This window comes from Plectropomus leopardus, chromosome 3 (genome assembly GCF_026936395.1).
Source record: "Plectropomus leopardus strain MGB_pleo_1.0 chromosome 3, ASM2693639v1, whole genome shotgun sequence".
NCBI lineage: Eukaryota > Metazoa > Chordata > Actinopteri > Perciformes > Serranidae > Plectropomus > Plectropomus leopardus.
The window spans coordinates 19,519,930-19,536,684 of NC_142178.1; the positions used below are offsets into that span (position 1 = coordinate 19,519,930).

Sequence of the window (16,755 nt, forward strand, 5' to 3'; positions counted from 1 at the left end):
GAAAATTATTTTTAAAAAGATAGGGAAAATGTCTATGGAAAAAGGAAAAAAAATCTAGGGATATACTATATTTATAATTAAAATAGTTATATATTTAAAATTATGTTACAAAAAAACTACTATGATTTTAACCCCATTGCCAAGTCATTTTTAAAACATTTTGAAAATTATTATCATTACTAGCAGTAGTAGTATCATTTATTTATTTATTTATTTTACAAATTTTAAGTCATTTTCTTGTACTTTTTACTAATTTATTGCTAATTTTTGGGTAATTTCTTCTTTGGTTGCTTATTGCCTTCTTCCCATATTTTTGAGAGAAATCAGGGCAATATGCTCTGGTTTCAAAGGGTTAACTGACAGTAAATAATAATAATATATATATATATATATATATATATATATATATATATATATGTAAAACAATATACAGAACATCAGGTAAATAATAGCATCAAGTAGAAAACATATATGACAAACATAGCCTATGAATTAAGTGGGGATATTAAGATAATTACATAAAACAGATGTATTAATTTAGAGGATTCAGGAAAATCTGCGTACTATTTAAAAATCCTTAATCCTTTTTCATCTATTAAACTGAGTGAATCCCCAATCATTAATCAGCCCAGATGACATCACTGTGACATCATCAGTGGTTATTTTTCCCAGACTGGACAATATTCCTCCACAGCCACAGAAGACATTAACTCTTTCGCTGCGGTAAATTGAGCCGTGTGCCCCTTTAAACTGTGTTTCTCTGTAGCTGAATGCACATAACCACCACCACCACCACCATCATCATCATCATCACATTATATCATCACCACACCGCCTCAAACTCGTGCCTGCATCAGCACCTAGAGGAGGAACCAGAAACTACAAGAGCAAATGTCTCAGCCATGAATCAGTCCCTCACAAAATGATGTGGCAGCCGTCAGTGATGAAAAACAGCCCTCCTTACCGAGTCGTGATGAGGTGAACCGGCGGCTGGAGCTCCAGCAGACACACACACATAGAAAGACACGCACACACACACACGCACACACAGAGACAGAGAGAGACCACCAACATCAGCAGCACCTCCTCCATGCAGGAGCAGCGGCTCCCTCTTCACAGATCATCCCCGACGCCCACACTTCCGGACCGGAGCCTCTGGAGGCAGCTGGCTCGGGATGCGTCCATCTCCCGGTGCTGCTTGAGATGAAGATAAGACGACGACGTCTTCCCCGGTGAAACGGCGGTGCTCGTCACGTTTCATAAGTCGTTACAATCCGAGCAGAAGCGATCAGATCGAGGCGGTTAATTCGCTCTGAGGGGATTCAGGCTTCAGCCATACTGTCTGTCTGCTGTCAACTGTTGCTGATTTCCACTGTAAATGAATCTTATAAGGTAGGTGAAGTCATTTTATTATATCACAGTACGCGTTTAGAAACCGCTGATAAAACAGAAGTATTTGTCATAATGTTGCCTGATTATAGTGATTTTAATGATGAGGAGGAGGATGGAAGGATTTGGGAACCAGCTGTTAAAAAGTCAGCGTTTTCATTTCATTACATGTAGTAGCTGAAGGTGTGACAGGGTTTATTTGCTTCATAAGCATCATTATTAACATGCACACCTTCCACTTTCCCTCCCCCTCCTCCTCCTCCTCCTCATCATCATTATCTTGCTGTCAGGAGGCCACACAAACACATAACCTATCTAATATTTGGACTTGCACATAAAAGAACACATGGTGCAGGCTGTCTGAAGGGTTTTTGGATGGGTTTCACGGTAGGAAGAGGTCACACAGAGCACACCAGGGCTGCAACTGACTGTTATTATCAATACTGGTAAATGTGAGAGTTGCTTTCTTTATTAATCAATTGTTTGGTTTATAAAATATGAGAAAATATTACATTACATAATGTTTATGTACATAACAAGCTCACAGTGACATTTTTAAAATAGGGATACACAACATTGGATTTTTTTGCTGATATGCCGATATGTAGATATGTAACAATTCCTTTGGCTGAAAACTGATACCGATATATCCACTTTTTCCCACCTAATTTTGGTGATCATCAAGTCTCTTCTGTAGTGGAATTAACATCATATTATGCATACTCTTATCATGACCACCCACCAGCACGTAGAAATATAAAATACAGTGTTTGTCAGTGTGCAAAATAAGAAAAAAAACTGCAGAGGTTGACGTTTTGTACATATTCACTTTGTCAATAAAAAAAAAAAAAAACCTGTCAGTTTTTAAAATTTGCAGAAATCAGCGTGTTGGCCAATTGGGATATTTCATTTTAAAGCCAATATCTGCCGATACCGATGACTCGCCGATTTGATTGTGCATTCTCAGTTCAAAGCTCTTGTTTTTCCAACAGCTCAAAGATATTAAATTTACACTGATAAAGACGCAGAAAATCAGCGAATCATAATAGCTTAGAAGCTGGAGCTAGTAAATGTTTGTGGGGTTTTTTGCTATTGTTTTGCTTTGCTTGAAAAACGAGCAAAACAATGAATCTATTGTTAAAATGATCTCAACTCTGGATCAGACCACACCGATAACAGATTTTAAACCTGCATGTTTAGTGTTCACTATTCAGTGGGTTGTCATGGTTTCAACTGAGACTGTAGACAAATTATTATTAGAGCTGCAGCAATTAGTTGATTAATCACTTTGTCGATCAAAAGGCAATTGATTGTCTTTTTTTATCATTAATTAATCATTTCAGTACTTTTTCAAGCGAAAATGCTGCTTCCAGCTTCTCAATGTGAGAGAAAGAAGCGATTTGAAGACGTCACTTTGGAGTCCAGAAAGCGTGATTAGCATTTTTCACATTTAATAGACTAAACAATTAATTGTAAAATTAATAATAATATGAGTTGTCCTGCATGAGGACACAGCTGCCATATCTTAACTGCTTTAACAATGCAAAATAATTTATATTTATTATTTTGCAGCTGATATTTTTTCCTTCATTCCTTTAGAGCTGAAATGGCAACAATTTTGATAACTGAACTGTATAGTTGTTTAGTCAAGAAAAAAAATGCAAATACTGTCTGGTGTAAGCTTTGCCAATTTGAATTTGCAGCTCTTCTGCGTTTTATATCTGTATTTATATAGTTGCACCAAACATGGCATTTGAAAATCTGTGAGGGGCATTTTCAGTATTTATTTTGACATTTCGTATAGTAAACAATAATTTACAGATTAATTAATAATAAAATTAATAGGCCTAGATTTTACATACCTCCAGTCGACAGCCTTATCATTTCACTCTCAAATGTGCCATGAAGTCCACTAAAATATATACGGCTAAAACTAATAGATATTTTCACTGTCAATCAATTCATAGTTTAGACTTGAAAATATCAGATAAATAAAAATTGCCTTTCAAAATCTTCACAAGCTGGCATTTTCAAATTACTTGTTTTGTCCAACTAAAAGTCCGAACCCCAAATATATTTAATTTACATTGATATAAATACAGTATGTCCTGGTATTTAAGACACTGGAACCAGAGAATATTAGGCATTTTTTCTTGATAAATAACTTAAGTGATTATGTCTAAAATTGTTGCAGATTTTTATTAATTTTCTGTCCATCGATTAGTTATTTTACAATTTTTTCAGCTCTTCTTGATCATACAGCATTTTCCTTGCTTTTATTGCTGTGTGTTCTTGATGCAAGACTTGCTTGACCATAAAACAGGCTGTAAGATTAATTCATGTTCATTATTAACTGGACTGTGGTGTTGGTCTTCACGGTTCAATAAGACAATAAGAGCGTTCCTTCTGTCCATCCTGCTGTCGTATGAGAAGACTTATCATGATGTTTCCGCAGCTCTGCTCCTCTCTGTCCACTTAGTGAGTCTCTCTGCCTGGCCTCTGGCCTGGTAATTATCAGCCAGCTTGATAAAGTCATTAATGACCCGGCCAAGCCTGCTGGGCCTGGCACTGACATACACACACGTACACACACACACACATACACTTCATCATGAACACACACACACACACACACACCAAAGAGAGAGTCAGTCAGACAGTGTGAATCCCATGTTGGATACAGGACGAGGATGTCTTTTATTTGGGACAGGACAGTGTTTTTTTTCTGGGCTGGGTCAGTTAATATTAATAACTCTGAATGAGTGTCACTCTAAAAACAGCTGCTTAAGGAGCAGCAGAGAGAAGAAATTAGGCATGTTTGTTAGGATGTTTGCCTGTCATTTTCATTATAAGAGATGGATTTTTTATTTTTTTTGCCTTCTATCGGTACTCCTTTAGTTTTACCTTCTGATCTATCTACAGAAGGATCAGCAGTGCCATATATATGATTTAAAAAGGTTTAAAACAGCTTACATGTAGGAGGAGATCATCATGTTCATGTTCTACTGTTAAACACTGTTGCACAACACAGAGATATAAGGTGGACTAAATCTTTAAAATATGCAGGCAGAAATCAAAGGAGATGACACATTATATATATATATATATATATATATATATATATATATATATATATATATATGTACAAGCAATGCTGTTAGGTGTGTATATTTATATGAATATACATGTACATTTTTAATTTGAGTGGTATTCCCTTTGCTGGCGGCCTGTTTCTCATTTTGAGCTCCACCAATCTTAGAACAATGTGTGTGTGTGGGTGACTGTGAGAAAGAGACATCGCTAAATCTAGGTCTCTCATGAAATCTGGCTCTGCAAGATGCAGCATAAAAATAGAGAGGGGTTGTGGCGTGTGTGTGTGTGCGTGCGTGCGTGCGTGCGTGCGTGCGTGCGTGGACGTCTTTGTCCATTTGCCTTTCTGCATGTTAATTTAATCATCGTGAGGCAGAGAGGAGACATAGTTGGGGAACAGGAGAGGGAAATGAAAGAGATGAGCAAAGAGCAAAGAAAGATGAAAAAAAGAGGAGTTTTCTGGTGTGGAAAAAAAAGACAATCCTTGCTCGGTGGTTTCCATGACAACAGTGACATCACTGATGGAGTGCTACCTCCTGAGCCGTTGTATTTTTGTTTGGCTTTCTGTTCAAAGGAGTAGATTTGAGGTTACATGTATATCTGTGTGTTTATGTGTGTGTGAATATGCAGACACATCTGTACATGTGAATTGTTTATGAAACAGCTCATCAGGACAAACCTCCGCTGGTTCAGTCGATCTGTGGTTACCCACTGTTGCCAGGCAACAGCAGTCATGGCAACAAGTTGAAACATGATCCAGCGTTGCTAAGCAAGAGGACAGGATGGGGTGAAATTTTATGAACACCATTCAGATACAAATGGATACAAATATTAAAGATGGTCCTCACGGTTTAATGAAATCAAGAGGAAAATGCAGTTTTTATAGCATATGAAGTCATTGTGATTCTGCTTTTAACAACAAAGATAAATAATGTTTGGTTTTTTTCCTCATTATTTCCCGCTCTTTTCATGTGTACACTTGGCCTGGTATGACATGAGCTCAACATAGTTCTCTCTGTATCAGTCTGGACTCGATGCTTGTTTTGACAGTCAAACTCCTTCAGCCAATCCTGACGGAAGCACTAGCCTCTGCTATAGAAGTACACTGTTACATTAGACCGTAACAGGAGCTCTAATAAATACTATTTATTAATTTTTACCATTTGTACGTGACATGTGTCTTGTCGACAGCTATGAGGTTTTTGTAAAACACTGGCATTGCAACCAGCTTCCTCTGGACTGTGATAGACTAGCCGATAGTGTCCTTGATTTATGTCCGAAGCACTGTGAACACCAGTCTGTATGGGCGTGATCCTCAGCTTTGCAGCCTCTGGTATCTGCTCCTCCATCAGCGCAATCAGTGGCAAAACAATAACCATGGATTTGTATCGGTGAACATCTTCTCCATCACTTACAGCCAGTTGATAAATCAAGCTTTGGCCAAATTCAGTCGACAAAAACGTCTTTTCCTCTGAGAGACTCCATGAGTGCATCCTCTTGTTCTTGTTCAGTTGGTTTCGGCAAGAATTTCACTTACTGCTGTGTTTGTTCTACTGACGTTAGAGAGAGCACTTGTTGCTTCGGGAGCTGCCATTACTGTTCTGCAAGCCTGCATTTTACGTCGTCAACTGCAACACAGTCCCTGATTGACCCAGATTGGTTTTTAAATCCTAGAATGTGTTTTGGGCGGCAGCGAGTCCAGACTGATACAGAGAATTAAACATAATGTCGAGCTCACATCATTAGGATGGTCTCACCAGGCTTGGGTACATCGTGCCTCACTGTTGCGTGGTGCCTAAACTAACGTCTCATTGAAGTTTGAAGTTCAGATTTTGAAAGTTTTATTGAAATATACCAACTCTGATTTGTTCATTTGTGATGATTCCAGGTTTATGAACAACCGCGTTCCTCCTAACAAGAGATACCAGCCCACAGAATATGAGCATGCTGCCAACTGTGCCACGCATGCGGTGAATGCACACACACACACACAGACACAGACCACAGGAAGTGATCGTTAACGCTTACACAGATAAAATGACACTCAGTGGAAGCAGGAGAAAAATCCAGCAGCATTACATAACAGATACATGAAAAACACCAGATTCTTTTTAAAATACATCATGCAATAGTTGTATATTTGTCCTCCTGTAGCTCATGTTTTATTTATGTTATGAATTTATTTAGTTATGGATAATCCCCAGCCTGCTGGGCAGCTCAGTGTTGCACTTCCAGTCAGAGGACCAATGGGAGCGGCTGTCGGCCTGGGTGTACGGGGCGGGGCTCAGCTCGCTCTTCATCATCTCCACCCTGTTCCACACTGTGGCCTGGAAGAAGAGCCACCTACGGTACGCACACACACACACACACACACACACACACACACACACACACATACACCAACACCATACTGGGACGGATTGTAATTTTGCAGATGATGAATGTGTGTAAAGGATATAAGAAGACAATAAAAAAATACCACAGAGACACACCAGAGCAAATGTATATCCCCACACTTCAGATTTGTTTTCGAGCTCTTAAACACACTGATGCGATATGTATAAACAGTGTCACTCAGTTGTTATTAGGCTGTTTGGTCTCTCTCCTCAGGTCTGTGGAGCACTGTTTCCACATGTGTGACAGGATGGTGATCTATTTCTTCATTGCGGCCTCCTACGCCCCCTGGTAAACACATTAGACTATTCTAAACATGTATATATATATATATATATGAATGTGTATATACAGTGTAAAACAAGTTATGTGTTCATGTTTTACCAGGCTGAACCTGCGGGAGCTGGGTCCCTGGGGGTGCCACATGCGCTGGCTGGTGTGGGTCATGGCCTCTTTCGGAACCACCTACGTCTTCTTCTTCCATGAGAGGTCGGTTCAGACATTCAGTCATTTACTGTTACTAATGTCGGACTGTCTCTCTAAGAGCTCATCTAATAAATGTTGCACTAGTGAGTTAACAAAATTATCTCAACTCAAGCGTCCCCTTAGAAGTGTTTATCAAGAATTGTAATGTAATGTAAGAAATGTGTTTGCTTCAAGCAGAGGTTTTATTGGACAAAAAGTGCAGAAATGTCTAAATCTACTATTTTAGAAACTATATGGGGTACATTTTTGGTAATGTTAGCAGCCCGCAAAAGCATTGTCAACTACTCTGTTTTCCCAATAAAGGCCTATCACTGCCATCAAATGAAAATGCATGCAATGTGAAGCACACACAGGAGATGTATCAGTGGTAGCTTTACAGTTAATTTAGCACTGCAGGTGAACAAAACTGAAAACTGTATATAATGTGGATTGATGGGGTTTAGCTGATAAAAAAATCTGCTTACTTAGGTCAGTATCTCATGAAAGTGTAAAAAGTTTGTTCACAAACGTTGGTAGAGTTTAGTAAACCATTTAAAACAGTTAAATGAGAACCCTCCTACGCTCCTTCAGTGAAGAGGAGGATAAAGAAAGGGAGATGCAACATTGTATCACGACATGCGACCAGTACAGAAAAACTTTGCCCTTGTATAACTGGACTGTCAGAAGTTCTACTGGAAGTTTTAATTGGACAAGAGACTGAACAACAATCGGACATCAGCTGTCTGAACACCAGAGCAAAACTGGTCAATGCATCGCCTGGGAAGGGGTCAAAAGTAGTCAACCAGGAGTCAGTGGCTGCCCAGGAAAAAATCAAGGCCATCATTTGATAGCAAAGACCAGTCTTAAACAACGATAGCCAGGACTTACGACCCCCCTGCCCCCTATTCGGCTTCCTGTTGTCACTTAACCGACCCATGCTAAGGTCTTTGTGAGATATAGATGAAAATGAACGTCAAGTTGTCCTTATTTTGTCTCACGTTTAACTTTAATCTTCCATGCTGAAATATTCCTCTCTGTGTCAGGTATAAGCTCACAGAGCTGATCTGCTATACAGTGATGGGAGTTTTTCCTGCCTTGGTCATCCTCTCCATGGTGAGCACACTTATTTATTCCGCATTTCCACTGCGTGGGGCAACACAGCTCTACTCAACTCGACTTGTGTTTTTGGTTTTCCAAGAGCAAAAAATGTTGTACCACCTCAATCGAGGTTCAGAGAGCTGAGCCGAATCGAGGTGAAGTTAAATTGCTGCAGACCGCTGATATGTCAGAGAGAATCTTAACTTGCACAACAATGGACATCCTGCCAAAACCTGCTGTTTTTATATAAGCAAGCTGCCGTCATTAGTGACCACGCTTTTTTTTAAAATTCACTAGGCCCAAATTTCAAAAAATGGCAGCCTGCAAAACTGCTGTGTACAGTAGGCCATACATTGATTAAGTGCAGACGTTCCTCTTTTTGATTGCCGATGAAGAAATTCAGTGTCACATTGATGATGATGTCATGGCAGTTTCACACAGCGTTGCATTGGTGATCAGCTAGAAATACCACCTACACTGAGGGGGGACTATCAGCAGTGGAAAACGAACTTGAGAAAACAACCTGATACCAAAAGTCTGTCGAGTCGAGTCAAGCCGAGCGATGCAGTGGAAATGAGGTGTTACTCTCATCTGTAGACTGTGAGGTTTTGTCTTCTCCCCATTGTCATGTCTTTAAAGCCTAAACATAATAAACTGTCTGCTTCTTTGTAGCCCGAGCAGTCGGGGTTGTGTGAGCTGCTGATGGGCGGAGCCTGCTACTGTCTGGGGATGGTCTTTTTTAAAAGTGATGGCATCGTTCCATTTGCTCACGCCATTTGGCACCTGTTTGTAGCAATGGGAGCAGCCATACACTACTACGCCATCTGGAAGTACCTCTATGCCCAACCGTCCGGTCAGGTCCAGACCTCCAGATGACAGCAACGCTGACCTCACAGGAAGTAGCTCTTGGGTTTGAGCAACTTCACGGGGATGATGTAAGCTGTGTCCCAATTCAGTGGCTGGCTCCTTTGTAAAGCAAGTGGGCTGAATCTCCTCCCCAAATAAGACGGAGTAGATCACAAAAAACAAACTAACAGTGCATTGAGGTGATCCTCGTCAACTTGTAAAGTTAAAAATATCGGTGTTCGTCCCAGGAAGTTGCATTAAAGTGGCCAGCAAAGTTGTAATGGGTCTACAGTCATACTAGCTGCTCTGTGAGACTGTACTCATGCACAGTGGTGCTTTGAGCTAAATGCTAAAGTCAGCATGCTAACATGCTTACAATGACAAGGTTAACACGCTGATTAAAGAAGGAGGTATAATGTTTACCATGTTCACCATGTTAGTTTGGTGTATTAGCATATTTTTATTTCTTAATTGACACTGAATACAAAGTAGGCAGATGGTTCTTCTAAAATTATTTGGAGTTACATTGTTGGTTAGTGCGAACAATATCGCCGCAAAAGTAAATGTTAAAGCCAAGCCAACATACTTCCAGCGGGTCATAACATAGGATTGAGAGGGTTTACTTTTATATGAGGTATTGCAGGAACGTTTTTGCATTGTAATTTCCACAATGTTATATGTCACTGCAGTGTCACATGTAACACTGTAGCAACCTACTGAGTGAAATTTCAGATTGTCATCATTAGTACGTCATTGTAAGCGGTACATTGTCCCAATGTTTCTGCCACTTGGTAGAGATGTTGTGATGTCACTTTAAATTTCACCAGGATGTCTCATGAAGCGTCCTTACAAACACAGAGTTGTTGCAGGAACATCTCTGCAACATAACTATGTTACCATTTTTAAGTAAAATGATGCAGTGATATCATTATAACTTCATAAAGGAATTCACTCCACAACTGCAACATTGCGGGGACATACTGGAAAGATTTCAGTTAAATTTGTACCTGATGGTGGCACTAGTGGTTTGGAGATCACCAAAGTCATACAGTACATCTTCTAGGGGACTGTTAATGTCCATGTTGTAGATTTCACTCATTCAAGAGTGGCACAAGAAAAGACGCGAAAAGACTACCAAAGTCATTGGGATTTATTCTCTGGAGATCATGAACGTTTGTACTAAAATCCATCCAACAGTTTGTGAGATGTTTCAGTCTGGAGCAGAGTAGTGGATCATCTTACCTACTGACATTTACGTCACTAAAGGAAGGCTGCCAGCATGAAAAAAGGATCAGTAGTCAAACTCAAGCAGGTTTAATGGGTTTACGGCACCAGTTGTGATGTTTCACCACAACACATGATGGACAACTGCAAATAGTGTACTAAAGAAATGTTAAATGTATGCATACTACCTCAGTTTATCTTAATCAATTCCTGGCTGCCATTATTTACACTATGAGCTGACTAGGACACCTGAATGCACTGTTAAGCAATTTTCCAGCATGCAATAGATTGTAGGATCCTGTGGTGGATACTGGAAATGATTCATGTGTTGTTTTTGCCAAATACTATGTCATAAAAAGTAGGCTATGTTCGGAGGCGACTTTGCATTAAGGCTCAGCCTGTTGTGAAAACTTCAAAGGAAGCAGCCGTGAACTAGGACACTGCTTATGTTTTTATTTTTACCGATCCAGTTTAGTCCAATGTTAAGTTATTTCTGCAGGAACTTTGGTTTCATTCCAACAATCAGGGGTTAAATTACTATTCTTGGAGGTTTCTCTCTATGTGGTGCACATCCGGATTCAGTGTTCAGAAGCTGAATTGAAGACATTGTCTTATTGTCAAGAGGAGGACAATGTTTACAATTAGCTGACTATCATAATTACTTTTAGAACATTATTTAAAGTATTATTATCATCATTAACAGAAGGTTTTGGTTTGATTATATTTAGGAGGTTAAGGCATCAGTAATTTACTATTTCAATTCAGAACGTTAGATAGTATTATTACTGTTATTGTTACTAGTTGTGCTATCTACACTGTAGTACACTATATGGTTTAACAGCGGTTGCTTCAGTCAGTGATTTACTTGTGATTTCTAAATCAAGCATGACTGTAAGATGATCTTTTTTATGTTGAACATTCAGATAGTCATGGTTTTAGTCTCAAAGACATTACTTGTGTGCTTCCACCTTTACCAGGCAGTGGATTATCAAGCATAATCACTGAATTCTAATAGTTTACTGTTGTTGATTAGGTTTAGTAAGTGAAGATGTCATCAGTACGATTTATACAGTATATATTTATTAATGACGTACAGTATATGTTGACCTCATTTATATTTTCTTCTATTGTACTTAAAGTATCAACAGATTATCATCTTCATCGTGATGAATGGGACCATTTGATAGAGTTTGTCGAAGCTACGTGGTTGAACCTCAGAAGGGAAAACCACTGTCTGATTCAGCACTGCCAGAAGACTGACTTACTGCCGTACCTGATAGCACACTACTACCATATACGTCTCACACTTGAAAGGAAACTGAAGCTATAGTATTGTTGAACAATCCGGCCCAATATTAAAGGAGCAGTGTGTAGGATTCATAGGATTTAGTGGCAACTAGCATTGAGGATTTTATATTGCAACCAGCTAAAACTTCTCCAGTTTGCCAAGTGTAAACTCCCACTTAGAATTCCTTCAATGTTAATTGTTCATGAGGCTTTTTCTGGGAGCCGAAATATCTGTGGAGGTCTCTTTCTCTCCAAAACAAATGGACTAGGTGATTTAAACCGGTAGGAAAACTGAGTGAAGCAGCTTCACGTTACAAATTAGTGTTTCTCTGATGCTGTTCAGCTCATCCCAGACGGGCCACTAGTTCACCACCTATTAATGTGTGCTTACCTGGGAATCACCCAAAGCCCCACAATACGATATGACCACGATACTAAAGTCACGATATTATATTATTGTATTTTAAATGTTTTGCGGAATGCTGAGGATTACAATACGAAATGCTACGATTTGATATATATCAGTGGATTGTGATTTATCACCTATTTTAACTACAGATTATTAGATTAGATTTTCGAATCTGTTCTTATCAAATAAGATTTAAAAAGAACTTTCAGTCTGTTTATCCTCCTCCAATCATTTGTATTGCAGCAAAATTTATCAAGTGAACTGAAAAAAAAGCATACAAAGAAACAAAGAAAATCCAGTAAGCTACTAAAATGTAATTGTATCTGTTATATTAATAATTTATATAATTTTAAAAAATGATACTTGAGTCCGTTTATCAATACAATATTGGCATACAAAATATTGCAATACAATACTGCAATACTGTATCCCTCACCCCTACTTTTTTCTTTGGTCCAAATGTTGGAGGTTTTTACTAGGGGGCCAAATTATCTGCACAGGTCTCCTCCTCTCCAAAACAAATGGACTCATTGATTTAAGCTGCTACAAATACAAAATAAAGGAGTTTTCTGTTAAAAAAAAAAATCCCACGGAGGGGTGAAGAGCAGCATCAGTGGTGGTAACAATGGTGGCTGACGCAAAAACACGGAGGTCCCTATTTAGAGCCAGTGTTTGTTTGTCTGTTCTGGGCTGCTAGAAACATGGTGGTGAAACATGTGGGCCCGCTCCCCGTGTAGATAAACAACTCATTCTAAAGTAAAGGAAACACAACATTTCTTATTTTCAGCTGATTACATATGAAAGACAACATACTTATTATATTGTATTCAATTTCTGCCAATATATCCTCCTAAATCCTACACACTGGACTTTTAAGGCATCTCAGGTGTGTGTGTGTGTGCGCATGTGTGTGTGTATGCTTGTGTGTATATGAGTGTGTGTTTGTATGTATCCAATACTATATGACTCCCATGAATCCAAAGCCTGTAATCGGCTGAGTCTATGTTTACACCTGAACGCATGTACCTTGAATACATAAAACCCATAGGCCTATTTGAAATATGTATGTAGTCTTAGTGTTGAGCCGTGGCACACGATATATTGGACGAGTTTGTGTAGTTTGATAAACGTGGCTAGAAGACCAAAAGGTCATACTGTGCAGTACTCCTAGGTGTAAAATAATTTTTTAAAACCTCTGCTCCTGTTCCACATCTTTTCGCTGCTGCCTGTCTCTCAGGATTTGGATCATTTGGGCTTAAAAGCCTGTGAAGCCACATTCAAGGACCACTAAAGCTGCTCCAGTTGTTCAGGCGCTGTCTGCAGCTACAAAAATGATCAAATAGCTGTGAAGCTGCTTTCTTTAATGCTGGCACCACTCCATACAGCTTCTTACTCGCATCCCCAAGTAGGGCAACAGTCCCAAAAGTTACACATGGGGTAATATTTTTAAAGTACCAAACAGGAGAAAGCTTTAAAGTAGATAGAAACTGACGTAAGACCACAGATATTACAGCAGCACGTTTTTAAAAAGCAGACTGTCGCTAAAGCTGCACGACCCTTGAAATTTGCTGTAAAAATCCACAAAATTTGCATTTACATTTGCATTGACATACACTGTGACAAACAACTATAAGATGCATTTTCAATCAACTAAGAGCTCCAGAGAAAATGAGAAAGGCAAAAATGACCTTTTCTATCAATTGTAAGAGGTCATTTTTAAAACTTACTATCTCATCATGTGGCCACACTTTCATTCTGCAAACTAGCAGACAAACAATCAGAAACAAGCCAAGAGAGGGAACTGGGAACATAGTCTTTTTGACATAGTTTAAAAATAATATTTACAAAGTATTATAGAACAGATCTGCACAGTTTAGATAAAGAAGCAACTGTGCATCATTGTCTCCTCTTACTGCCTAAAGCCTCGTTTCCACCAAGCAGTTCGGTTTAGTTCAGTTCAGTTTGTTATGGAGTTGAATCATTATTTTTGCATTTCTGTCAAAAACTGTGGACAATACCAATAGAGGCATCAATAGATCCATTCCTTACATTTTGAGTGGAGCTTAAAACACCAGTCAAGGGAGAATCGACACTTGACCAGACTTAAATGTACTGTAACAACTGTTCCTACAGTGGCACGCATTACACACATTAGTTAACTAAAACTATACAATTAAAGCTGCTTTTTTGCCTTTTCATCTTTACTTGTTATAAATTATCTAAAGACAGACTGAGAATGAATCATTTAATCCACTGTGCTGTTCAAAGGCTACTGTTAGCAACTTTTAAGGTCAAATGTTTCCTTGCATGTTTGCTTAATGCATGAGTTAAATATAGCCTGTTCTTTTTTTGCTAAAAATGTTGCCCAACCCCATTTTGTAAATGATCAACCAGGTAATTTTTCTCTGCATTGTTGTTGGAGAGGAAATACAGTGAGAGCTGGACGAAGCAGTGATGCCGGTATCATCATCCAGTAAGGGCTCACTTATGCTAAACATTAGATGTGGAGATGAACGTAGCTGTCTGTCTGTCTGTCCGTTGCATTCATTTTGTCCGAATTTTCTTTCTGGAAGCTTATGGATACGAACTAAATGGAGCAGTACTTGCTGAGATCGTATGTGTAGTGTAGCATAGTTCAAGCGAGATATGACCGTAGGTGATGAGAATTCAGTAATTGCAGAGTGGAACAAATCAATAGTATATAGTGACATATAGTACTATATAGTGAAAATTGTTGAAATAATTCTCCGTCTACATGTTGGGATGTATTTAATGGTCACACAGACAATCTATAGCGCTGCTTCCTTTTAAAGATTCAATATTAAGACCTTAGCCACCATCGCCTCGATTGTTTTTGTTTGAAACTTTTGACATGTCCTTAAAGGTTATGTTTGGCTCTAAGGGTACCATCCCAGAACTGTTTGGCGGAAACTTGGCTTAACTGCCCCAGAATAGGTCCTGGAGGTCTTGAATACACTTAAATATCTAATCTAATCTAATCTAATCTAATCTAATTTAATCTAATAAAATACAATTATATATAATATAATATAATATAATATTAGTACAGCTGAGCATATTAATGCATTATTATACTGTAGCGCATAGGTTTCCTTTCAACATTGGTGGGGACACATACGTAACAGGGGATTTGGGGGTTCGCTGCCAGAAAATTTTGAGCATCAAAGTCAAACACTTCACACATCAAAATCTTAATTTTTTTGCATTGCAGTGAATTTTTATGCACCAATTTATGGTGGAAATATCTTTAATTTTTGATAAAATACTACTGCTTTAGGACCTACTTTTATTTGTAGGTCTGCTACTTTAATGTTTTTATTGAAGGGGGAGACAAATGCACATGTTCTAAATGTTAAAGGGGACATGTCCCCTGCGTCAACCCCGAAATCGACACCAATGCTGTAGCTTCCAAAATGAAAATCATCTAGTGACAAAAGAAACCTCACCCAAATTCAACCAAATGCATTTATTACATTGAAAATAACTCTGAGAAAACACAAATCTTTATTATTATGTTGACTGTTTTGTTTTTAAGTCATAAGGGAGTGGTAATTTAATGACAGAACAAATATATTGTCAAAGTTTAGAACAAAACTTTTCAGATATATTGTCAAATTTTAAGAGTACCTTTTAGTATATGTACTCTAAATGTTTACTTGAGCCTCTGAGAAACACCAAATGATTAAGCATTAACTGTTTTTGAGTACTGCATATGATAGATGGTATTTTGACTCCACAGGCAGGTTTGCCGACGGTAACATGAAGTATATGAGGATTGACATGTGTCTGTCTTGTATTGGTTATAATCTGTCTCATTCAGACATACAGTGCCCACCTGACTTTGTATAGAGTTTTATAAGCTCTCCGTGAAGCCTTCATGGACCCTCTGTACATTGTTTATAGACGCTCTGTGATTGTGGAGCTGCTGACTCTGTTCTCAGTGCTGCTGGTGTTTTCTTTCTGGTCGTAAGAGACTGATTATTTTATTTCATATTGTTTCTCTCTCTAGTTTTCTTATTGGTTTTTTTGTGTGTCTGTGGTGCTTTTGTGCTGTGATAAGCCTATATGATGCCAACAATGCTTTTATCTTTTCTATTTCTCTTGTAATAAAAAAGCTTTTTCATGCAGTATACTCTTGGACTTGACATTTTATAATGTCTCACCTCTTTGGGAAAACAACTTTTTGTCTACGGAAACTGTTAAAGGCAAGACTGCAGCAATTTATCACTAATAATACAATGAAATATATATAGATATGGGAAAGTTTAGCTATTTGGATTATTAACATTATTATATGAACTGTCGACAATTTCATCTTTGAATCATTGTATCGTATATATTTTAATGAATTTCAGTTTTTTTTCAGCCTAAAATACAAGAAAAGGAGCGCTTCCTGGACTCAAAAGTCAGTATGTTCGAGGTGCTCTTTGAGCGGGGATATACTGGGATAAATAATTAAAACACTCCTACGCGTTTCGGCATACAAGCCTTCATCAGGGAGTCAAGCCTATTTTGAATTAAGCAGAGTTTCA

General features: G+C 38.4%; 1 protein-coding gene across 1 annotated transcript; it reads left to right on the forward strand.

The window, feature by feature from the left end:
- The first annotated feature begins 518 nt into the window (after window positions 1-518).
- On the forward strand, window positions 519-16,349 carry LOC121942260 (monocyte to macrophage differentiation factor 2-like). Its single transcript, XM_042485411.2, has 7 exons — window positions 519-1,392; window positions 6,368-6,449; window positions 6,667-6,827; window positions 7,090-7,164; window positions 7,261-7,362; window positions 8,382-8,451; window positions 9,109-16,349. Exons 1-7 carry the CDS (start codon window positions 1,379-1,381, stop codon window positions 9,310-9,312), a joined length of 708 nt encoding a protein of 235 aa, XP_042341345.1. The 5' UTR covers window positions 519-1,378; the 3' UTR covers window positions 9,313-16,349.
- The last annotated feature ends 406 nt before the right edge of the window (window positions 16,350-16,755 follow it).

Excerpts from the sequence above, each read along its gene's own strand:
- LOC121942260 (XM_042485411.2), top strand. Across the intron at positions 6,450-6,666 it reads CCAACTGTGCCACGCATGCG|TTATGGATAATCCCCAGCCT; the intron begins GTGAATGCACAC and ends GAATTTATTTAG. Across the intron at positions 7,363-8,381 it reads GTCTTCTTCTTCCATGAGAG|GTATAAGCTCACAGAGCTGA; the intron begins GTCGGTTCAGAC and ends TCTCTGTGTCAG.